Source organism: Lepidochelys kempii, chromosome 1 (genome assembly GCF_965140285.1).
Source record: "Lepidochelys kempii isolate rLepKem1 chromosome 1, rLepKem1.hap1, whole genome shotgun sequence".
Classification (NCBI taxonomy): domain Eukaryota; kingdom Metazoa; phylum Chordata; order Testudines; family Cheloniidae; genus Lepidochelys; species Lepidochelys kempii.
Window position 1 is genome coordinate 8,100,887 of NC_136380.1, and position 24,486 is coordinate 8,125,372.

The window sequence follows — 24,486 nt, forward strand, 5'->3', positions numbered from 1 at the left end:
TTCCCAATCCGTAGGGCGCATACTACTTCTGCAGATGTGCAGGACCTTTTACCAGTGAAAGAGCCTTACACAGTCATATCCTACATAACCTCTATTTATTAACAATCCCCCCAAACAGATGGCACACGCTACACACTCACAGTGCTCACCACTCCCAATAAGACAGATGAACTTTTCTGGATGGCCAGTCAGGATCAGGTCCATCTGGGGGACTCCAGTTTCTGCTCGGGGTCATTGGCAGGGTGTTGAGGTCTGGCCGCTCTGATCTTTGGGGCCATGTCCTGGAGTTGGCTCCCAAAGAACTTCCTTTTGGACCCCAGTTTATACAGTGAAATTTGAGTCCTATTTAGCTCTACCTTAAGCAATCGTTACACTAAAATTTTACTAACCAATCCTAACACAGTGTAACAAAATTCTCTAACCAATCCTACCCCACCACCTTCATTAATTTACACCTAGCAAAATTAATTATGCACCAGACAGAAACAATGAACGAACCAGACAGATAAACAATAGGGAACTGGGGACCGTAATGACAAAACAACAGAAGCGAGGATTTCACACCCCAGCTATTGAGAAGTGAGTTCCTGCCAGACAGGATGCTATCAAACTACATTTTCTTTAACCATCTTAAGATCGGTTTCTTTATCTGGTGATAGCAGACGAAGGCTTTCGGTCTTACAATATGGCTGCAGACAAAGGCCTTATCCTGATACCAGGGTGGACACACGGTGGCCAGGAGTGAACCATGCTGGGCGGGGCTGCTGAGGGAGGCTGTTCTCCATTTCTCCTCCTCCCGCCAGGTCCTGGACTTGCCTTCGTGGCCTACCCAGAAGCCCTTGCTCTGCTGCCTGGCTCTGCCTTCTGGTCGGTCCTGTTCTTCCTGATGATGTTCACGCTGGGAGTGGACACCCTGGTGGGTCTAACCTCCTCGCTTGCACGCCGCTGGCCTCTCTGGCCCCCGCCTCCCTGTAGCGCAGACGTGTCGCCCTCCTGGCCGTGGGTCTGGGACGCGCCGGCCCCTAGGAACGCAGAGAAGCTTCTGCAGCCCCCTGTCGGCTCCAACTGCCTCTTGGACGCCTGGGCTAGCAGCTTTCCCCGCTCACCCCGGCATCCGCAAATCCTGCTGGGCCAGGGGGTCGTTCGCTGGCAGAGCTGGGTTTGTGGGGGGCGGTGTCAGCACCTTCCCCCAGGACACATTGTCATGTCCTTTATGGGGGGGCAGGGGGTGGCCCTTGGAGGGGTGGGGCAGGAGCATGCTGTGGGGCAGGGGTGTGGGGTGCTCCTTGGAAGGGTGGGGCAAGGGGTGCTCCTTGGAGGGATGGGGCGGGGGGGGGGCTCCTTGCCACCTTGAGTAGGACGGGCAGTCAGTAGTGAACTTTGCTGGCTCTTTCTGGACTCTGCCCCACGTGATGTGTGGGGTGCTCCCCTGCGGCCCGGGGCCTGGAGACGCTCCCTGTGCACCCATTTGGCAGGGTGCCGGGGCACAGAGCGCACGTCCCGAGACGGGCAGGAGCCCGGGGTGCCCTGACGCCCGTCTCTCCCCCAGTTCGGGAACATGGAGGGCATCACCACGGCCGTGCTGGACGAGTTCCCGGCCCTGCGCGAGTGGAGACGGAAAACCCTCTTCCTGGGCGCACTGTGCTTCACCTTCTACCTGCTGGGCCTGCTGCTCATCACCGAGGTAGGGCAGAGCTCAGCCCCCGGCCTGTCCTGTGCAGGGCCATGGCCCCACAGGGAGCCGGCTGTCGGGGCCGAATTGCCACCAGCCCACAGATGCCGTCGGCCTCGGGGCAGGAGCTGACGACTGCTTGCTTGGCACGGGGACGGCGCCTTCCCCACCGGATGGGTTATATCCCGCCCCCCCATGCCCCGGGGGTGCTCACCCTGTTCTGCCCCGGCCGATGCTGGCCGCCCGCGGGCTGGAGACGGGTGCCGGGCCTGTGGCTCAGCTGGCCACGTGCTGAGCAAGCAAAGCGCCCGCGGCGGGTCCGTGGGGGCAGAGGCTGCCCCTCTGGCATGGCAGGCGCTGGGCGCCTCTCCCTGCCTGCGCCCGGCCAGGAGGTCACGTGCCCGCTGCACTGTCGCTTGCAGGGCGGCATTTACTGGTTCACCCTCATCGACGCCTACAGCACCAGCTTCGGTCTCATCATCATCACCCTCTTCATGTGCGTCGGCATTGCCTTCTTCTACGGTGAGTGTCCCCAGCCCGGGGCTCGGCGCTTCCCAGAGCATTGGACTAACCTCCCTCCCGCACCGCGGAAATGCAGCCACCTCTGGGGCGCGACGTGGCAGCTGCTTCACAGCACCCAGCAACACCGCTCCACCTTGCGCACGCGTCAGCAGGGTGCTTGGTGCTGTATAGGATGCCGAGGGAGCCCCAGGCCCTGGCTATCTCCACCCTGGAGGGCAGTACGTTTCCAGGCGAGGGTCAGGCTCCCCCGCTACCTCCTGAGCGCCCGAGCGCCCACTCTGCAGCCCCTGGGGGTTGCTGGGCGGTCTGCCGTCCATCCCCTGCCCTGGTGTACCCCTGCGTAGCCGGGGAGCTTGCCCAGTGCCGGGGCTGGCTGAGTGGTGGGGATGCCCCCCAGGCCTGGTGCAGGGGATGACCACGGCCCCGGAAGTTCTCCTCTTTAAACTCCCGTTTGTGCCCCTCTCAGGAGTGAACCAGTTCTGCCGGGACATCGTGGACATGATCTGCCGGTGCCCGCCCTGGTGCGGCAAGCTGGTGCTCTACTTCAAGGCATGCTGGGTGTTCATCACGCCGTGCCTGCTGCTGGTAGGTACCGGCCCTGCCCGAGAGGTGCCCGAGCCACCCGCGACGGGCAGCGCCTGTATGGCCAGGCCCCGGCCAACTATGGCGCTGAAGAGCTGAGCTGCTCGGGGGCCTTCCTGACCCGGCAGCCCGCTGGGGGCCGTGCAGGCTCCTTGTGTCCCAGCCTGTACCACGCCCTTGGCATCCCCGGGCAATGCCAGTCTCGACGGTGCTGCACCACTGCCCCCTAGTGGCTGCAGCCTGCACAGCACAAACCCTGCTCGCTCTGGGGTTCCTGGGGCTAATTTGCCGGGTGAGTGGGGCCATTCCCTGCCTTTAGGCCGTTTCCATCCTGCTCTGATCAAGAAGCTGAGGGTAGAGACAAAAGAAACCCCCCGCCCCCCAGGTATTTCACCTGGTGAGTTTCATTTGGAGCTGTGGCTCGTTTGGCCCCGGGCTATTGGTAGCCAAGTGGCCTGCACTCCGCCCCGGCACCGGGCCTGGCATCACAGTGTCTCCAGGAGGCTCCCCAGCTCGGACCCTCCACTGCTGGTGACTGCACCACCCTTTGGGCCGGGGAGAGTCCCAGCCGCTGCATCGTGGGGGCTCACGCTATGAAACCCACACAGACGAGACCAAGCTCTGGCAGCCCTTGTGACCCCCATCCCCATGGGCACCTCCTGGGGTGGGGGCGGGCAGGCCCCTTGCTGCAAGAGGTGGGTCCGGCTGGCGGGGGAAGGGCTGGGGGTGTCTGACCGCGCTGCTTGGATCTGCCCTTCCAGTTCATCCTCTTCTACATCTTCCTGGAGATGTACAACACGTCCCTGCACTACGGCGCCTACACCTACCCCGGCTGGGGCAAGGCCCTGGGCGTGTGCATGGGCACCGTGACCTGCATCCAGATCCCGCTCTGGGCGCTCGTGGCCGTCTGCAGGGAGTCGGGGACGCTGACGGACGTGAGTGCGGGGCCGGGCGGGCTGGGGCACGCCGAGCCGCCCTCTCTGCCGCCTCCCCAGCACCCAGTGGCTGGGGGAGGGACCCAAGGGGTGGGGAGGGCGTGGCTGGAAGGAGCTGGGAGCTCCCGGTTGTGGGGAGTCACCCTGCAGCGTGGGGCATGCTGGGGTCAGGGCTGAGGCTGGGATCTGGACACCTGCCCCCTCTCACCACCTGGGGCCCCTGGTCTGGAGCCCTGCTGGGCCCCGGTTTCTCCTTTCTGGGCAGGGCTCAGGCTCCCGACCACAGCCCCGTGGCCTGGCCCTGCGGCCATCAGGCAAATGCTGGAGTCGTGCCCCAGTGGTAGTGTGCCTCAGCCCCCCGCCCGCGAGTCCTTGGGCCCTGCCCCCCGCCCCGAGGGCTGGGCCTGGCTCACCCCCCGCCCCACCGAGTCCTTGGGCCTTCCTCCCCCGCCCCGAGGGCTGGGCCTGGCGCCTGACTCAACCCCTGCCCCCTTGGGCCTCACTCCCCCCCGCAAGGCTGGTCTTGGTGCCTGGCTCACCCCCACCCCACCTCCTTGCAGCGGTTCCGGAAAGCCATCCACCCCCTGAACTCCTGGCGCACAGCGACCACCCACGCCGAGGTCATCGACGTCCCCTTCACCATCAACCTGGTGGACAGCGACTTCGCCAGCCCGCCCCAGGGGAGCAGCGAGGCCTGAGCCGCAGAACTGGGGCTCCAGGCCTGGCTCAGCTGCGAACAGGTGGCTGCCGGTGGCCGCCCCCTCCGGGCTGGGCAGCTGCTCTTGGCTCCGTCGGGGCAGCCCTGGGCCGGCGCTCACGGGACGCGCTGGAGGCTGCAGATGGCACCTCGCCTGCAGGAGACGATGCGGGGCTGGAACCTGCTGCTCTCCAGCCGCGCCGGGGCCCTCAGGCCTCTGCTCAGGACTGCGGCCGGCCAGCCTCCGGGCGCTTTGCAAGAGGGGCCCTGCCTCTGAGACCTTCTTAAAACTCTGCAGGAAAAGGATTGTACTCAAGAGCATCAATTGCACATGCCCCCCGGCATGGATGCCTGCCCCCCGGGCATGGACAGACAGGTGGGTGCCCTGGGGCAGGGACAGAGAGGTGCACGCTCCTTGCCCAGCTGCACCCCTCTGCTGGAAGTGATTACCCATCGCTGTAGCGAAGCTGGGGTGCTGCTATCCTGGAGGACCCCCCCCAAGCATTATCGTCTGTGCAGGGGGCTGGCCAGGCCCCCAAGGGCTGGGCCTGGGGCGGAGAGCTGGGGTGTGGGACTCCCCTAGTTCTGCGGCTGCCAATCCCATGAGGTCTAGTCCCTAGGTTCCCTCCTCTGGCTTGGATCTTGCCTCCTGCCAGCGGCCCACGTGTGGGGTTCTGCCCCTGGCCCCTCGGGCCAGGCTATGGATGGGCATGGAGTCCGTGTGGCTGCAGGGAACGTGCCTGATGGGCGGCTGCCGGGAGTCAGCACTGGCCTTCCTACCCCTGACCCTGCTCTGGGTGGCAGCCGGCCAGCTGCTTGGTTGGCCAACCCATCCATGGCTCTAATCCGCTCCTGCCATGGTCTCAGCCTGGGCACCCCGGACCCCTAGCAGGCGGCGGCTGGCAGGGTCACAGCCCAAGCCTGCCCCGGGGCGAGGACTTGTGGCCAGGGGTATGGTGGCAACACCAGGTTCTTGGTGCACAGCTGGGCAGTACCTTGCCCTCACCTGCTCTGTGGGAACTGCCCAAGTGAGAGGGTGGCAGCTGCTGTGGGCAGGGCCGGGAGAGAAGCACTGATCTGGGGGAGGGAATCTCTCCACGTGCCGGCCCTCCCGAGGGGCTGGGTTTGAGGGGCCCCGGCTCTCAGGCCGATGGGATTTCGCTGCTGCCGAAATAAAGGCCCGGTGTTTCCCAGCCAAAGTGTGGAAAGTCTCTTCTGAGTGCTGCCCGGGCTCCGTGTGGGGCTGCTCCAGGCTGTGGGGTGACGGTCCAGCAGCCCTCGGTCTGCACGGCAGCATGAATTGACCCCGAGCCCGCCACCCCAACCAGGGCTTGGAGCCCACCTGCCCCAGCAGGAGGGGCCTGAGCTCTCCCCGCTGGTCATCGGCCAGTGCCAGCACTTCACCAAACTGGGCGCTTTCGGTTTAAAACGTCCCCGTGGCTGAGTGCTGACCCCTCGGGGGCAGGGCCGGCTGAGTGACACCCCCCTGCAGCTGCTGTATCCCCAGCCAAGCCACAGGGGCACACGGCTGGCCTGGAACAGCTGCGGCCTGTGCCAGCTGCCCTAAGGGTGCAGGGCGGGGGCTGAGCAGGACTGGCTGCCAGGCTCCTCGCTGCCCTGCGGGAGGATTTAGAGCTGCCTGGAAACACTGGCGGAAAACGCGGCTGGGCCCAGCACCATGTAACCAGGGCGGCGCTGGCGGGTTGGACGGGACGTTCCAGCCATGGGCGCACGGGCGGCTTTGGGTGAGTTTTATTCCCCCTCCCCCGGCTCTGATCATAGAATCATAGAATATCAGGGTTGGAAGGGACCTCAGGAGGTCATCTAGTCCAACCCCCTGCTCAAAGCAGGACCAATCCCCAATTTTTGCCCTGGATCCCTAAATGGCCCCCTCAAGGATTGAACTCACAACCCTGGGTTTAGCAGGCCAATGCTCAAACCACTGAGCTCTCCCTCCCTGCTGCTGGCAGGCAGTTCAGGGCTTTTCATGCCCCAGGGCAGCAGGGGAGAGGGATGCTTCCGTTCCTGCCTGCTGGGCTCTGGCTGCTGCGGGGCTGGTCCCCCCCTCCAGTTCCAGCTTGACACTGGCCTTATCCCTACAGCCAGGCGCTGGTTCCTGTACCAGGGCCGGCCGCAGCCTGTGCCCAGCCCGGCCCTCCCTGGTGCAGGCCCCGGCTCCCAGAGGAGAGTGCGAGGATCTTCTGGGGCAGGGGTAGAGAGAATCTGGGGGGGGCCACCAGCGGCTGCAGGGCCTCTTGCTGGAGTCACAGCACAGGCTGCCCGGGAGTGCTGGCATAAGGGGGGTGGGACCAGGGCCTCTGCAGAACCTGGGCGCAGCAGGAAAGTTGGCAGCATGTTCCGGGTTGGCTGGCTCATTAAGAGTCGCACCCCAATGAGTGACCCTGTGTGTGTGTGTTTGGGGGGGCAGGCAGAGCCCTGGCCCTGTGTGTGATTGCTGTAAGACACCCCCCCCGGTGTCACGGGGTACTAGAGACCACCCCATAGGCCCCTGCCTGCTACTTGGCACCCTGGGACCCCTCTGCCCATCATAGCTGTTCTGCCAGCTGCATTTCAGTCCCGGAGTAACCGCGTCAGCTCCTGTCAGGGCCCCGGCCGGCTTGACTCCGACCCTCTCCCCTTGGGACGGGGTGTGTATCTAGGCGAAGGGCTGCAGGACTCGTACCAGGCTGCAAACCAGCTAGTGCCCAGGGAGCGCAGCCCCCGTCACCAGGGAAGCGGTGATGCGTGTGTGAGCCTGGCAGACCCTGACCCTCTGCTGTTCAGCCTGGGGCTTGGCCTCTCGGTGCCCGTTCCTCGCGGCAGCCAGCCAAGAAGAGACCAGCAGCCCCTTGCTCAAAATCTCCTACATGCTTTATTGGATTGAAAACAGTTTTATGAAATGACAAATCAGACTTGGCAGATGCATCACAATCGCTGCTTTAGAAATGCCACCACCTTCTCCAGCAAGCATTGCCACAGGGCGCCTGGCCCAGCAGGGGTGCCCTGCCCACAGGCAGTGCCCAGAGCAGGGAGGACGCACCCGGGCCTGCTGGGGTTGGGCTGTAAGACGCTCAGGCCTGGGCTACGCACCTCTCCGGGGCCCTTCCTGCCCTGCTCTGGAACCGCTGCCGGGAGGGATTTGGGCGCTGCTGCAAGGCAAGGCCCCCAGGCTGCTCTCAGCGGGGGTCGGGAACCTTTTCCAAGACAGCTGGTCTGGTCTGAATCTGCTCCAGTGCCATCAAAGCTGCATGGAGCAGGACCAGCCCAAGGTGGCAGGGGAGGGTATGTGACCCAGTGCTACCTGGCACTAGCTGGCAGCCGCTGCCCGCCCAGCAGGACTAGGGGCTGGCTCCTCGCGCTGGGTCTCCCAGGTCAGATAGGTGGCCAGCAGCAGCCAGGAGGGCAGGCGAGTGAGGAATCGCAGGCACTTAATCAACATAGAGGATTTTTCACTTATCTCAAAGCAACAATGTAATCGTCTAACTACCGGCTCGAGAACACCTCGTCCGCCCGTCCTGGAGACGCGACAGACCGGCTACAAGCAAAGGCCCCAGCCAGCCCCTCTTCCTCCTCAGGGATCCTGCAGCCAGCCCTGCTTATCCCCCCAGGATTCCTCCACAATACGGCAGGCAAAACGCCAGGCCCTCACCCCGAGGCTCCTTGGTGGTTGCTCAAAGCCTGGGCGCTCCCCTGCTGGGATGAATGGGCGGGAACAGGGAGCCGTGCTGCAAAGGGGAACCCCCAAGGCCAATCGCTCCTCCCTGGGAACCAGACACGGCCCAGCATGCAGCAAAGCCGACTCCTCCACCTACCCGGAACCCGCCCGCCTTCCTGAGGGGAATTCTCATTCTCCAACGCTCTGGGTCCAAGCCCAGGGGAAGGGCCTGTGCTCTCGGCCCTGTTCTGAAGACAAGTCTTTGGCCCGACTCACCCGGGCAGCTCAATGGAGCACAAGGTGGTCGCCCAGCTGTACCCAAATGGCTTGCGGCCCTTTGGCCTGGTAGGAGCTGCTCTGGGGTTCACAGCATCTGCCTCCCCCACACCTGATTTCCTTTGCCCGGTGCCTGGCCCTGGCTGAAGGAAGCCCATCTCCAGCTCCTGCTACAGGGGCTGGGAAGGCTGAGACAGGGCAGGGCCTGCTGGGTGATCCTCACCAAGCAGGCCCCGCTTCAGAAACAACCCGGCAGGCTGCAGCCATCCCCTCAGCCAGCTAAAGAAACAAACACTGCCTAGAATAGACTTGGCCACGGTTCCTGAATGCAGAAACACTGGCCAGGCCCTTGCTCTCTCTCCACCCAAAGCCCTGAATCCGCTGGCAGGCACGTGCCTTCAGCTCTCCCCTGCCAAAAACGCATAAGCCCCATCCACTCTCCCTAGTCACCTCAGCCACGGGGCGTCTTTCCCCAAGTGCCCTACACTGCCCAAGGAGAGCGGCAAAAACACGGACGAGGCAGCTACCCCTCAGAGATCGCAGCGGATTCAACCCTGAGTAGCCAGGACTAGGCCCTGACCTCCCCGAGCCACTGCCCTGGCCCAGGCGAGAGGGAGGCCAAAGCCCTGGGGGTGCATAGATGCAAGCGGCGGGCCTGGCACAGAGGGAACCCTCCCCTGGTCAGGTTCTCAAGCTGAGCAGGAGCCACACGTGCAGGAGTCCCGAAGAAGCCAAAAGGGGAAAAAAATCAAAGCACATTAAACAAACCCTAACTGCCGTGTGGCCAAGCGGAGGCAGGACCGCTCGGAAGTCATGAGAAGCCATGCACTGCAAAGCAGGGGGCTACTGAATCGGAGGGAGGGAGAAGGGGCGGCTGGTTTACAAGTCAGGAAATAAATACGTTTAAATAGCTCCTTCCCCTGCAGATTTTACAAGACTTGCTTGGGAGGCGGGGAGGAGGGGGTGGGCAGTTGCAAGCACCCCACCCATGTGGCTCCTGGAAGGGGTGGGAAGGGTGCCTTCGCCCATGGCTCTGTGCCCCGCCCCTCCCTGCCCAAGGGACTGGGTTGGTGGCTGGCTTTCCTCCTCCTCCTCCTACTTCTTGGGCTTTTTGAAGATCTTTAGGGGGAACTTTTTCTTGCCCTGGCTGGAGTCAGTCTCCTCGCCCGTGGAGCCGCTGTCCTCTTCCCCGGCGTTCTTCTTGGCGGCCAGCTGCGGGATGCGGGTGTTCTTAGCGTTGCCGGGCCTGGAGTCAGAGATGGGGGAGGGCGTGTCGGGCTCGGTGGAGCTGGGGCTGTGTGAGCGGGAGGAATCGGAGTGGCTCTGCCTGCCCGCTGTCGGGTGGCTGATCTCCCCGAGGCTGGTGGACTTCTCCATACCATGGTTCAGCATCATCATCTTCTTCGCCACCACCGGGCTCTCGGCCAGCCGCTCCTGCAAAGCCCCCAGTGAGGAGGCCTCGCCATGCCTGCTGCCTCCGTTGGAGGTCGGGGCGCAGCCGGCAGGGTGGCCTGAAGTAGCCTCCTCTGCGGACCTGGTCAGCAGGGGGGGCCTGGCAGCCAGGAGCTTGGGAGCAGAGCCTGGGATGCGCTGATGGTCGCTCATGTACAGGAAGGAGGAATCGGAGTCGGAGCGAGTGAGGTCTCTGGGGGCGGGAGGAGAAGGAGAAGGTCACAACAGAGGCCCATGCCCGGAGGAGCCTCGCACACAGGCACATGCATGCACAATGGCTCAGCCCGGCTAACACAGTGGAACTCTCCCATGTGTTATTCTGCAGGGAGAAACTTGCAACAAGCCTCCAGGAGCAAACCAGTTCTGCTGCTCTGCTCCTGCCAGGCCCCGTCCTGCTCTCCCGCTGTGCTTCCCTTGCAGGGGTTGCTGCTAACAGGCCCAACGGAGCGAGAACTTGCCCCGCCCATGCAAGCTACCTGGCACATGGGGCAGAGCAACCCCCCAGGCAGAGCTGCTGTTGGCAGCTAGTGGGAACCAGGGCAGGTTCCCTTGGCTTCAGCTGTCTGTGCTCGGGGTGCGCCCTTGTGCCTGGAATCAGGGCAAAGCCTCGGTCGGATGAGGCCTAAGGCCAGGGAGAATCTCTGCTGTCAGACAATAGAGCGCAGGGGCCATGGGGGCGGCACAGAGGAAGTTGGGGCCCGCTCACAGGACCTGGTCCATTGGGTGGCAGCAAAGCTCTCAGCCCTGCACTTCCTGGGCTCAAAGACAACTGTAAGAGTTCAGCTTCACACCACCTAGCTCTTCACAAGGGCGTAACAACCCCCAGCGATAGCTGTACTAACAGGCGGTGTCAGACGACTCCTCCAGCCGGGTGAGCTCTGTCGGGGCTGAGGTCCCACCAACAGGGGCCTGGGCAGGGAGCTCCCCCCTCTCTGGTAACAGTACTTTAGCTTAAACCTTTCCTGTGACTTTACCCTCCAAACCCCACATCTCTCCCATGGCGCTGCCATGAACTGAGAGAAACGAGCAGGAAGAGTGGATCTCCCCGCACACGGAGTGAGTGCTCTGCCTCTCGGCCTGGGCCCCAGGGGTCATTGCATGGTCCTGATGCCCTGATACATGCGGCTGTGGCATCAGGTCTCATTTGAACAGAGCAGGGTTCCACTGCATTATCTCAGCCCGCATGTGTGCACACAGTCCCTCTCAGCTTGCAGTCTGCAGACTGATCGAAGACACAGCATTCGCCTGGCTGCCCCCCATCCCACCGCCGAGGCAGCCAGTGCAAACCGCTCATTGCAAGCATCACAACTAGGGGTGAGGCTTTCCCACGCAAAGCCATGCCTGAATGAATGCTCCTGATGCACAACCGACCCTGCCAGCCAGACTGCACAGTGGTTTGTGCCACCAGCCCCTTGCCAATTCTTGTGTTGGGAAGGGACTGGCCACTGGTGAGCCAGTCCTCAGGGTATCTTTGGTCTTTGCAGACCGGAGAGTGGGGAAAGAAGGCAGGGGGGCTGCAGAGCCACGGGTTTCCCTTTGCACCCTCAGCTCTGACCCGCTGTCAGGTTGCAGTGGGTCCACCCAACACTGCTGCAGCCAGCAGACTCCACAGCAACCCCTGCTGGCTCTAGGAAACCCTCTCTGCCGGACTCAGGGGACCCTGCGTAATGAGAGAGGTCAAGTGGCACATGCTCTTGTTTGATGAAACTGCTAGGGCTTCACCTGGAACTTCCTAGCCCTCCACAGCCTGCTCCCACAGGGTGAGATCTGTATGTGACAGCAGCCTTTAGTATGGGCCCCACCGGTCTTGACCCACCTCCCACGCCTTCAGAGCCAAGGACTACAACCATATGTCCCTTTGTAGGGGTTAGAGGTCGGGAGGAAGGGGAGAGGGATCCAGAGGGAAGAGGAAGAAGGAAGCAGGAAGAGTGCAGGGGAAGAAGAGAGGTTAGGCACTACCATCCTGCCCATCTGTCGCTCCTAAACCAGCCACTTGAAGCCAACACTGGCCAAGACTTTCGAAAACCGGTGCTTCCAGTTAAACTGCCAAGCCCTCCTTTTGGAACCAAATCGATGGTCTGGGTTTCCGAGAGCTGGGACGCCTAGCGGCTCTTCCTGGAGTCAGTGGTTGAGATTTACCCCTGTCACTTGGAGCACAGATTCAACTGGTTTTCATGGGACTTGAGTCAGAAACCCCCAGCCACTGACTCCTGTGGGAGCGGCCAGGTGCTCAGCCTTATGGAAAACCAGGTCACCTATTTGGGTGCCAAAATAAGGACTCAGGCGTTTAACTTTGGGCCCCTGTTTTTGCGAGTCTTGGCCACATCATTACAGTGGTTGACGGTTCTTTTAAACGCAGCCAAGCATGTTCACAGGCACCAAAGCCACGTGACTGACAGTGTGAGGCCAAGGGCACGAACGTATGATTTACAGATTGCTGCACGTTCTTTTCTACGCTCACCTACTTGTCCTAACTCACTAGCCCAGGTCTGCCCAGTGCTGGGGGTGGTTGGGGGAGGGGTACAGGAATGGGATGGGCATGAAATGGACAGAAGCAAACTCCTGGAGACAGCAGAATGTGGAAGAATGGAAGGGGAATAGCAGAACACGTGGGGGCTCCTTGCCTGCCCAGGTCTCGGCTGCCCATTGATTGCTTTTCTCTAAACGGGCTTCCGCTGTCCGTATCACACAGGACCTGGGATGAGGTACTGTCAAGCTTCCTCAGGATGGATTCAAGGCCATTCAGCCTGACCGTGCCATAGCTCCCCAGCACATACGGCACTTGTTTTCCTTTCTTCCATTCCCTGCCTTTTCCAGCTGGGGCCCAGCTCCATCCAGGCAGCACAACATCAGTGTCACACCGCTTTGCTTACAGCAGAGCTGGGCCAGACCTACTGTTTGGTTACACAGCTGCCCTCAGCATCAAGCAGTCTGGGGCTGGGAAGAGGCCCCAACTCACTGGGGAGCGGGGAGCCCCATCATTAATTCCCACTCCCCCACCCCATCTAATGGCTCTGGCACCAAGTCTCTTGACAGCCCCTGCTCCCACCTTATAGACAAAGGGCACCCAGGTGGAAGACTCCATCTCCCGCCCCCTCCCCACCACACGAGAACCACTGGCACAGCTTAGGAGCAGGAGCTGGAAAGCAGAAACCTCTGTGCACAGAGCATCCGCCACCCCCATCCCTGAATGTTAGCATTCAAAGACACACACCAGCCTCCAGAATCAGAACAGCGCTGACCTTGTTTGCACCAGGTCCTCTGAAGCCAATTGCAAAAGAGAAGCGAAGAGTGAGGAGTTTGTGACAGCCAATCCAGCGGCCCGGCCTTTAGAGAAGGGGCTGTCAGTATTCGCAGGACATGGAGGAAGCAGATAGCTAAGCACGATGCAGTGCCCAGAGCTACTCACTCTCTTTCCTTAGGGGAAAGGAAGAGGCTGGCAGAGACACTTCCCTGGCAAAGGCTCGCCAGCAGCCATCTCCTGGGTGTTGCTGGGGCTAAAAGGAGCCATACATTATATCACAGAGTTTGGGGCAGTACCCGCCTCTGTCATGGGGACTCCTGGATTCTGTTCCCGACTCCAGCACTGACTCTCAGAGGGGGGTCTCTTTGCCTCAGTTTCCCCATGTCATGCTCATCTCTCTTGGGGATGTTGTGCGGCTCGACTGATGTCTAGACAGGGCTCCGAGCTCCTCAGACAAAAGGACTATGGAAGTGCAATAAAAAGGTGCAGTTTGACACACATGCAAATGAAACAAGAGGAAAATGAAGCCTGAGGGCCTAATTGCCTGGCTCTACTCCCGACTCAGACCCTTGCTTTGGACAGCGTACTGGAGGCTAGCCTTCCAGAAGACAGTCTCAATGGGGCAGGGATGGCCGTTGCTAAGTAAGTGCCCTTTTGCCAGCAGGTTTCCTCCAGGGGCACAGAGCAGAAACAAATCAGAAATCTCGCTCTTTCACTGAAAACGACACAGAGTCAGGGTCAGAAGCGACCACTGTGATATCCGCCAGGAAGCTGAGGATCAAGCCAAGCATTGTTCTGCCTCTGACTTACAGGTCTCCAGGCCTGGGCTTTTTGTAGGGCCAGCAAACACACACATCTGCCCAGAAGAGCAAACAGCTTCGGGAAAAACATGCCACTTCTCGTGACAAACTGCCCTTCAAGCTGACGTCAAGACTCCTAGCGTAACCCTGTTTCCAAGGACTGGACACTCGGCTGTAAGAACTTATTCAGGGCTGTACCTTGCCATGGAAGGTGGTTCCAGACCTTTACCTGTCAAACAGGACGGGCCCAACTGGACTGAAATTTGGCAAGCAATTCACCTAAATTATATTCAAACGGCTCTTTGCTCCCCTTCCACAAACAATACATGAGCCAAGATGGGGCTGTTCAATAACCCCGTATGGAACACGGGCAGGGCCACTTTCCGGCATGAATTTTCATAAGGCTTGTTGCTCCAGAATGCACACGTCTAAACTGCACGATTAGCTCATGCTTTACAAGTGCTGTGATTTGCGGCCCATGCCTCAGAGGTTGCTCTGGGCCACCAGGAACATACTGAATTAACAGCACTCGTCTTGGAGAGATCTGCTTTGAGACACACAGGTGGAGCGTGAGAGCCAGCTAGCTAAAGCCCAGACTGTGGAAGGTTCTGGACAAGTTGATTATATCCTGGGGAGTATGTACACCTAGGGAGACCACTACTAATGCAGTCCGCTATGCTTTGCGCTTCTCTAGCATCTCCTCCAATCTCCAACCATTTGCCACCCGCTCATTATTTAACACTGCCACTGAGCTAGGAGAGAACTCCCAGTTTTACAGATGAGGAAACTGAGTCCAGAGAAGTGATGCCACCCGAAGAGTCAGAAATTGGAAGAGAACCCAGGACACCTGAACCCAGAACCCTAGTCCCGGGCCCTAAGCACTCGACCATACTCCTTCCATAACTGTGTGTTTAACAGCAAGAGCTCAGCTTCTGTCCTGAACTAGGGCCTGCTGGAAGTTATTCTAACAGTGGTAGATTCTCTGCCTGCTATCTTCAATTCAAAAGGTGCTCTCAAGACATGTCCATTTAATAAGCTGAGAGGCTTTTCCTGTTTGTTTTCAATCATTGTGTGTGAATTTAATTGTGGAGGAAGGTGCCCTGAGCAGCACAAAAAATGGAACCCTCTACTTCAGCCATGGGGCAGCTAGGAACATGAGCAGTGTCAGCACAAGCTCTCGGCACAGTGGGCTTCAGCCATCTTTTAGGAGGACCCCTTCTAGGGAAGAAGAGGACATTCCGTTCCCAAGGCCTCTCTGCTGGCACTGCTCACAGGGCTGCTGATCAACAATGGGATGGTCTGAACTGGACCAAGTCCACAAACTCACTTCCCATAGGCCACCAAACAGCCATCACTGCCTTCTAGTCATTATGGACATGGACCAGACTACAGCTGGTAACCTAGAGCTGAGACGCTCATCGCTCGGCCATCCATTGCCATACGACTGGGGCTGAGACACAAAGGAGAGTGTCACTCTGAGCTCATCTTCCCTGGATACTGCTGGTCCATGTCACCCCTGAACACAATGGGGTACTTCAGCTCCTGCCGCATGCTCCAAGCAGCACTCGCCAGGAGCTAACCACTTACACTCATTTGCAATTTGCTTGGGAAGAGCCAAAGATGAGACAAGGTTTCAAATAAGGTCAGTGTTTGTTTGATTAGTTGTGTTACCTTTGTTCCCGCAGGCACATCACCCAAATAAAAGACCGATTTATTCACAGAGACAGGCAACTTTCAGCCAAAACCACAGCACTTCATTGGTTAATCACCACTGAGATGACAGATGAGGCACTGGACCAAGTTCTGCAATCGCAGTAATCCTAAAACGGCTGTGCTTACATGGGAGAGAGGCTAAGGAAGCAAAAACGGCAGAAACCAAGGAATGATTATAGCCCGAAGGGAAAGGGTAAAAGGACTCCAAGAGGAAGAACGCCAAAGCAAGCATCAGCTCCGAGGCACGGCAGGCTAGAGGGAGCTAGAAAAGAAGAAGGAGTATACCCAAAGCTCTCAGTGCGACAACGAATCCCCGAGGTGACATCAGGAGGGGGCAGGTCAGGGGCGGAGTCCATCTGGAGGATATAAGAGGAGGAGGTGTGATGGTAATAGATAGGGTGGGCATGGCAAGCAGGAGAGGATGCAGTGGTGATGGCGGTGGAGGAGCAAGAGGTGGAAGAGGCGGTGGTGGCAGATGCTAAGCTGGTTCCATGAGCGTCAGAACTAAAAGATTGTCCAGAAGTGAGGCTGTGCATTCGACGGAGAGCAACTCTGCCTGACAGGTAATGGGCAGGCTGGCCTGGCTCGTTCTGGCCATACACGTAACTCTCTACCAACCTCTGAGATCCGAGGGAGTGCTGCGGGTCCACGACGCGCTGGCGGACACCGCTGGGCACGGGGGCAGCTGTAATGACAGAGAAGAGAATACTGAATGCAGCTGGAGAAGAGCCTGTGCACTAAACCAGCCAGACTGCACTGGCATAAAGCCACCATCCCATGTCAGCATTACAGGTCACAGATAATCAAACTCTGTACCAATGGAGCACCGCTTTGGCCCTTTCAGCCATCCTGTCTGGGGTGCTGAGAGCTGTGCTGTTTGATACAGAAGAGGTGTTACATCTTTGCTTCTGCTTTGATCAAGGACCAGCCCAAGAGAAACTGAATTTTACATTCCTTATATTATCCCCAGACTTGACACAGGTGACCAGAGAGGAGTGTGCGCTATCAGAGGTTTATATTTCTAGCTTGAGACTGAAGCAAGGGGTCTGATTTTGATTTTACTGATACCAGTTCTACCCCAGTGTATTTGCACTGATTCCATGGAAATGCTCCAGATTTACCCCTTCTCTGCTGAGAGCGTGATTTGCCCTTCGATTAAGTACAGTTGCACTTCAACTGAAGCACAAGAAAGTTTCCATTAAGGTGCAGGAATCTCTCAGCTTTCACTGTGTGCCTTTGTCTGCAGGGTTGGATGGCTGAGATGCCCAGTGCAAGAAAAGGGAGTACTTTTTGAGATGTATCAGCTGGTCTAATCAATGTTAGTAGGGTTAGCTACCGTTTTTCACTATTATATACACCCACCAAGTGCAGATCGGCTCTGAAAAAATGACATCAGCCAGTTCCCTTTCCACATCAGAGTGCTCAGTTTGCAAGATTTTTTTTTTCCATTAGCAAATTCATCTTAAGCTCTGAAAGCCACGCTGGCTTCTTTCCTTCTCATGCACTGTCACAGCTTTTAATGCCAGAAGAGACCATTGTGATTATATAATCTGACCTCCTACATAGCACTAGCCAGAGAACCTCACCCACTCTTCCCTGCATCAAGCCCATAACTTTCATTTCAGCATACCCTTTAGAAAGACCTCAAATCTCAATACATCGATTTCAAGTGATGTAGAATCTACCAAGCCCCTAGGTGAGTTGTTCCAATGTTGTTAATTACCCTCAAAAAATTGCACCTTATTTCTAGTCTGGATTTTTCTAGCTTCAGCTTCTGACCATTGGATCTCATTATACCTGTGTCTGCTAGATTAAAAAGACATCTGGTGTACGTACTTGTAGACCGCATTCAAATCTCATCATAAGTTTCTTTTGGGAATAAGGTTCTGAGGCCAAATTACATGCGGACAAGTCAGAGTATAATCTGAAAGCAGTCGGGCAGCACGGGTGTCACTCAGGGCAGAGCGTGGCCTGCAGAATCTAGGAGTAGCTGTTGAGATGCTACATTGATAAGCGCAGTCTAAAACCTTTATAGAACAGAACAGTAGTGGTGCTCCCCAGGCCGAAAGACAGAAAAAAACATCTCTACTTATATCTGCTCTTCAAGTCACTGAGCACTGATAAACATGGACCACCAGGAGGATAATTAGAGAGTCATCTCTCAGAGTAGAACCGACTTGGAGTGAAATTCGCCCTTGGACAGGAGGCCAGCACATGGCCTAGGCACTAAAGTCTAACCTGGGACATAAGCAGTGCCTAGGCATTGTGCCAGTCCCACTGCAAAGGGTAAATCTCACCCTCTGACAGTGGAGAGCACTTGTAAGATAAATCCTTGTCCACTGCACACTGATCATTTATAAAATTATGCTCAGGAACAGCACTGAGTAGAAATTACTACCTTCAAAGTCTGACCATTCACAGCTGTGGATTCACAGCTTGCTTTAGCTGGTGTGTGTAATTATGGGCTGTAATGTGTTTCTAATGTGGTAATTATAAGATGCAAAGCATTTCTAATGTGGTAATTATAAGCTGCAATGCATTTCTTGCCTGAACTTCCGTACGGATTTTTTGTTTTTATTGCTGAGTACCAGAATCCTTGAAATAAAAAGTTCATTATAGTGAAATAAAGGATCATTAATATTTAGGCCACCATCCCTTCTTTCTTGATTTCCAGACTTCTTGACCCTACCCAACCCAACTTGGTGCTCCAATGAGGAGATGCTAGGATGTGACACGGGAAGTTCTCAACTGTTGCTTGCTAAATGCAACCCTGGTGGAGCTGTGCTTGGCAGACAGTAATTTTGTCCAGCTTTACAGCATAAAACAATATCTGATGGCACTAGTACATCTCTGTGCTCTTCCATTCTAAGACCCAAAGTTCTTCAGCCACCAAAATTTCTATCCAGGGTGCCTGAACTCTACCCAACTGAGGGACACCCCTCATTTGCTTGAATTGGAGCAGATGACAGTCTTGCCCTCATATTCAGTAAGGATATATCCTGCAGCGACTCCTGGTATCTGCAATGGCCACTGAGATCAAGAGAGAGCACTGCATGCTGAGACACAGCATTCCATAGGCTGCATCTCCATAGAGCAGTCAAGTGTGACTGTGGCTACACTTTTCCCTGGGCTGCATTTTGGGCTGTCCTGTATGTTTCCTTTGCAGGGGGGTTCAAAACTTTCTGGCGTCTAAAGGTGCATACACATAAGACAGTGATGTCAAAATGTTTAAAAAGGTGAATGGACAGAAAAGCTCAGAAGTGAAGTACAGGGAGAGCTCTTTTGGGAATTGAAAAACCAGTAAAACGCTGCTGTCAAACCCACTCCACAGCTAAGAGAACAGGGCATCTTGTGGTTCAAATACATACACATTCTGGAGTGGTCACTGTCTGGGTATATTGCAGTATAAGAGGAATATCACTGTACAGTAAGAAATGCAACAAAAATAATCCAAACAAACTGCTGTCTTAACACTCTCAGGGTTAGCCACACGGTTTCCTCCAGGAGATTCCCACTGATGAGGGTCTCCGTTCCCCCACTGCTACCCTCTGCAACCAGTGATCCTTTCAGAGGCCCTCTTTCGACTGTGCAGCCTAAACATTTACAGAATTTCTTTCCTGCTGGATCCTGAACTGAAATAAACCTAATAAATCAAACTATGAGTGAAGCTAAATCTCTATCTTCTGAAACACTCGTCAGGAAGGTGGCTGGAGGAGGAGAGAGCTGGAGCAGCCAGGGGCCAGATCTGGGGGCCATTCGGGCTATACACCTTCCTCTTCTTCAAATGGAGCTCTGCTGATGTGAACCAATGCTGGCACGGTCAAGCGGCCCAGGTGGGGTCTTACTTGGCCTTAGGAGGAGAGGCTTTTCTATCACAGAGCTGGAGGAGGAGGATACGTTTGTGGGATTTCAGATCTCCTGAGGAACTGAGGGCTCTTCTTTCCTCACTGGGCCTTTCCCCTCCTCCATGCCGGGGCAGTTCCCTGGCCTGTGCTACACAGGAGGTGAGACTAGATGATCACAATGGTCTCTTCTGGCATTGGAATCTATTAATGCTTTTCATCCCCCAACGTTGTCCCTTACACATCTGTCATGCCCCTGGGTTTTGTTTACCAAGCTCTTGTAGTGAGCACGGGACTGGGAGTCAAGGCTCCTGGTTTCAATCCTGCCTCTGTCTCTGTGAGTACGTACCTACGGCACGGCTGCAGCTGGCCTGGGTCAGCTGACTCAGGCTGTAGGACTGCTGGGTAGACACTCAGGCTCCAGCTGGGGCCCTGCCAGGGTGGAGGGTACTAGAGCCTGGGCTCCAGCCTGAGCCTGAACGTCTACACAGCCATTTTTCAGCCCCAGCGCCCGAGCCCTGTGAGCCCGAGTCAGCTGCCCCGGGCCAGCCATGCGTGTTTACCCCCCTGCAGACATACTCCAGGCCACACAGGGTAACTCACATCCTTAGTGTGTCCCCATTTTCCATGAGGATACTTTGACTTATAAATATGAACAGATTGTCCATCGAAGGCCTTGATTACTTTTCTGGGCCTGATTTATCGCCTTGGTGCTCCAGGTTTACCTCACCCTAATTCCACTGAAGTCAATGGAGTTCCATTGCTGTATAGCCAGAATAATAACTCAGCGGTGCATCAAACCCTAATCACCTGGTATCTTGTTCCCTACTCTGCTCATTAGCAGGATGACCCCACCCTCTTATATTTTAGAGGCAGATCTCCAGGAAACTCCATATTCTCCCTCCTCCATCACACACAGCCAGGCTCTGTAATGTGACAACACTTCCACTGAGGGTGGATTAACCAGTGGAAGTGGGGAATCGCTTGAGATGTTCCCTCCAGGCAGGAGCTGTATGCCTCCACTGTGCTGTATATAGCATTGAAACAATCACATCTGTCGGTGACATCTCCCTCCACCAGCCCGAATCACCCCAAAAGAGGGAGGGTACTGTTGTCATTGATACTCTGGGTCCTCCAGGGAGGGAGAGGGGAGCAGAATCACTCTCCAAGCCCTGACCAAAACTGCCTTTCAAACCTTGGTTTTAAAAATCCAAACACAAAGTGAGGAGGAAGGAGCTAACATGCAATTCTTCTTCATCCCAGCAGAGTCTGCCCAGAGTTAGTAAAGATGCTAATGTCTCACTGGAGAAGAGCGTGTGAATTAGTTTTTGTGTCAAAAAGTTGGAAAAATCGTGGATATAGTTTAGTCCAGCGGGTGAAAAAAAAAAAAAAACAACCAAGAGAACCAAACCGGGGTGTTTCCAGAGGGACAGATCCTCCATGGAGATAGACGAGCGGTCACTGAACCTGCGCCCCAAAAGCCAGGCCGCGTCTGGGGTTAGCCAATCAGGTTTGAAAGGGAGAGAGAAAAGTTTGATTTACAGGTATAATCATCACTGGCACTCAGCAGCATTCTCAACCCGAACAGGACAGGAACAGACCAACCACAGACCTGTCCTCCTCCCCTAAGGGGCCCCTGCACACAGGGAATGGCACCCCCACGAGCCCCAGGGGGTGGGGCAGGGCAATAGTGACACTGAAGGGTCACTCGTGTCGGGAGCCCAACTTGAGACGCCAGGGGCTTAGTTTGAAAAGGCGCTGAGCACATGCAGTCCCCCGTGAGCCAGACAGGCTCTTCGTTAATGTTAATCAGCGTGGCTGGCCTGATTCTCACCAGCTGAGAACCTTGGCCATTGATTTTAACAGGAACTGCAGGTGCTCCAAAAACCATGCCCTAGGGATCTCCCGTCGGGCACCCAAAATCTGAGATGTGAAAATTCTGCCCAGGGCCCATACCACGTATGGATCAAATCTGGAGTCTTCACTCCAATTTGTACTCAGGGGTTTCCATTAAGATTTGTGGATACTGCCTGGTTAAATCCTAGCCGCAGTTTCTCAGGAACCCATCTCCTCAGATAAATATCTAGCTGGCGCACCTGTCATGCTTATGACGACGCCATCACTGGTAAGTGGCTCCAAGTTGGACTCAGCCAAGTTAGCTGGAACCCACTGCTCCTCCAACTGCGGCACTGCCCTCTCTTCCTCTGCCCAGCTCGCATGGAGAACTTCCTGCTCTCTTCACTTCTACCCTAGACCGCCACGAAGAACATGGGCAGCCACACGTCTCTCCATCACTGGACTAGTAAGTACTTCTGGAGTTAATGGCTTCCAAATACCTCCAGCAATGGAGGTCGGGCTTATATTGACATGCCAGCACTAGAATGACTCTCACGCTTTCTCTGTTGGTTTAAAAAAACAATATGGCTACACTGTTCCCTTCCGATACATCTCAGCTCTCCACACCTATCTATCTTGCGTATCACAGTGCCCTCACTGGAGCAGTAGCTAAGTGTTAACTCGCCTCAGTGCACATCATCTAGCAGAGGGTACATACACTGCATGGACATGGGAGACACAATCTCTTCATCCAGATCGTCCATATCATCAGTCATGATGAAGTGCGATGGGTTGGGCCGGGAGGTTCCCACCCAGCTGGGATCGATGTTCAGGGCTGTCACTAGTGTGTGGATGCCTGGGTTGTTGACAATCTGGAACCCACACAGCAGCTCGATTTGGTGCCAGCGGTGTAGGCGCTCCCGCAGTGCAGCCGTCACTTCGCTCAGGGCTTGCCTGAAAACAAGATTCGAACAAGGGAAAAGGGAAAACAAATGAGGAACAGTGGAAACAAATTACACAAGATAGAAGATCCCAGTGAGTCTGAAACAGGGAGTCAGAATGTTAAGATGAGATTCCTCTCTGTGTATTTTTCCAGACCTCCTTGCAGAGCTTTACGTAGTAACCACTTCTGAATGGGATTTTTCTGTGTGTTAACCCCCAGACAGGTTCTCAAAGTGACAACAAGAGTCAGTGTCAAAGTATTGTGATACAGCTCTGAGTCACGCAAATCTCAGAGTCTTGGGTTGGGATTTTCAAAGCTGACCAGGAGATTTTAATTCATTTGGATTTTAATGGGCGCTGTCTGGCTAACACCTCTAGCTGGCTTGGAAAATCTCAACCCTGGAAGGCAAGTAAGATGAATGAATCAATTTTAAGATGAATAAGCTAGTGGTGTCTGAAGCTTTACTGTAGTGACAAATGAATGAGCCTTCAGGTTATTTGCTGGATAAGTGTGATGGAGTTCACAGGTAAGTATCTTCTCAAAATCCCAATGAATACTTCCACCATGAAAGGAAGGGATTTACAGGAATATATCTATCAGCCATATGAACAACTTTATCAACCACCAACAGGTTGGCTGAAATGCAGCCCACTTTACGAGGGAACATGGCCACAGCATACAGCAACAGGCTAGAGCAGGAAACCTTGTCCAATGGAAACCTCCGGGGACAATTACCTCAGGGAAGAACATCCCTCTCACTGTGCAAAGAGACATGGGATCTGTAATAGCTGTAAATGGTCGGGACTTCAATTTTCCACCTTAACGGGGTAAAATGTTACTAGTTACCCGTTACATTTCACACATTCACCAAAACCCAACAAATGTAAATTAAATAAGGATCAACTTTTACTGAGGCAAAGAAAAGGCCAACAAATCCATGCTGTGCAACAGAATGTATTTAAAATATGCACTACAGAATGACTTTTCCCTGGGGTTCAGGATCCGTAGAGGTGTGCTGTATGTCTGTGCCTTGCCCCAGTGAGGCTAAGCAAAATGAGACCAGCCTTGCAGACATGCGTGTATTACAGCCTTGCAGACATGCGTGTGCTGGGGAGGGATTTGGGGGAAATGGCAGGAAGGCATGCAGTGGATACTCACTTTGCAGTTAAGATTTTATGATCAACATCGTCTAGGGATGAGCTGTGGGCAACATGAAATGTTCCAAAGAGGGTGTTTCGCTTCTTTTTAATTTTTTCAGCCTGAAATATATTAACAGAAAAACGTCACCGGAACAATCTGCCCTTGTGTTTCCTCCAGGACAATCATATCCTGAACAGGATAAGACAGAAATAGTCCTGTGGCTGTTTGCACACATGCAAGTAGCTTGAACGGTCACTTTCTCTGCGGATGTTATGCCACACAACATGCTGGCTAGGGTGTCAGTCAAGAGCTGAGTAAGGACAAGATTCCAGAGCACCAGCTACAACTGCATAGCTAAGGACTCCTGCCGTGCCACAGGCTCATTACCAGAAAGACCAATGAAAGCTTTATCAACAGGATCCTAACATCCTGAAATGGGGTTTTGCCTCCTCTTTAGAGCCCTGTGTGTATCTGAATCTTAAGTCTCTACGTACAGATCCTTGGTCTTTATGCTCTAATAATGTTTGCTGCAGAGTTGCAAAAGGCAAACCGGGGGCAGGAACGCTGCAGCTGACACCATACAGGGAAATGGCTGAAGTGCTACAGCGTTTGTGGTCAGAATGTGGTAAGACAGACAAATTCATATTTGTCCTGTCACGTCTGACTGCTGTACAATGTCAAGAGAGCCATGCACACTGGCTGCACTAGCTTCCTGCTCTCTGCTTCGCTCAGAAGATTTTAAACAGCTGGGAACAGCGAAGTGACTTGGCCAGTGAAGACAACATACACATTTTATATGTCAAAAACTTCACTGCCCTTATATGTGTGACATTGGGGCTGGATTTGGTCTCACTGGGGCTGTGGAGAGTTCCTTTCACAGACGTTTCACAATGCACGATACTGCACGCAACAGCTAGTTATGCACATTAGCAGGTTTAAACTTATCCGCCAAAGAGCCACTTACTCAGTGAGTGGCAATGTGGCCTAGTGGCCTGAGTATGTGGTGGGAGCCTAGAACTCAGTAGTTCTAAACCAGCTCTGACGTTAGTTCACTGTATAACGCTGGACAAATCGCTTCATCTCTTTGTGACTCAATTTCCCCATCTGTAAAGTGTCTCTGACAACTGCGTTGGGTGCCTTAATTAAGGTTTGTGCAGCACTTTGAAAATGTAAAGCA

The 24,486-nt window shown here is 55.6% G+C and overlaps 2 protein-coding genes across 10 annotated transcripts in view; one reads left to right on the top strand and one right to left on the bottom strand.

The window, feature by feature from the left end:
• Positions 1-5,588, top strand: part of LOC140907329 (sodium-dependent proline transporter) — a 47,101-nt gene extending 41,513 nt beyond the window's left edge. For all 3 annotated transcript variants that reach the window (XM_073333010.2, XM_073333020.2, XM_073333030.2), the window contains 6 exons: positions 804-916; positions 1,550-1,684; positions 2,095-2,194; positions 2,661-2,779; positions 3,538-3,711; positions 4,272-5,588. In XM_073333010.2, the coding sequence (XP_073189111.1) occupies positions 804-916; positions 1,550-1,684; positions 2,095-2,194; positions 2,661-2,779; positions 3,538-3,711; positions 4,272-4,409 (779 nt within the window). In that variant the 3' untranslated portion in view covers positions 4,410-5,588. The remainder of the gene's footprint in view (positions 1-803; positions 917-1,549; positions 1,685-2,094; positions 2,195-2,660; positions 2,780-3,537; positions 3,712-4,271) is intronic.
• A 1,673-nt stretch (positions 5,589-7,261) lies between these two features.
• Positions 7,262-24,486, bottom strand: part of STIM1 (stromal interaction molecule 1) — a 200,768-nt gene continuing 183,543 nt past the window's right edge. For 4 of the 7 annotated variants that reach the window (XM_073333046.1, XM_073333056.1, XM_073333075.1 and 1 more), the window contains 5 exons: positions 23,328-23,428; positions 21,945-22,180; positions 20,802-20,882; positions 16,167-16,233; positions 7,262-9,984 (listed from right to left, as the gene is read on the bottom strand). In XM_073333046.1, the coding sequence (XP_073189147.1) occupies positions 9,435-9,984; positions 16,167-16,233; positions 20,802-20,882; positions 21,945-22,180; positions 23,328-23,428 (1,035 nt within the window). In that variant the 3' untranslated portion in view covers positions 7,262-9,434. Of the gene's footprint in view, positions 9,985-13,033; positions 13,053-16,166; positions 16,234-20,801; positions 20,883-21,944; positions 22,181-23,327; positions 23,429-24,486 lie in introns of all 7 variants that reach the window. The other 3 variants (XM_073333085.1, XM_073333100.2, XM_073333067.2) reach the window with 3 other exon arrangements.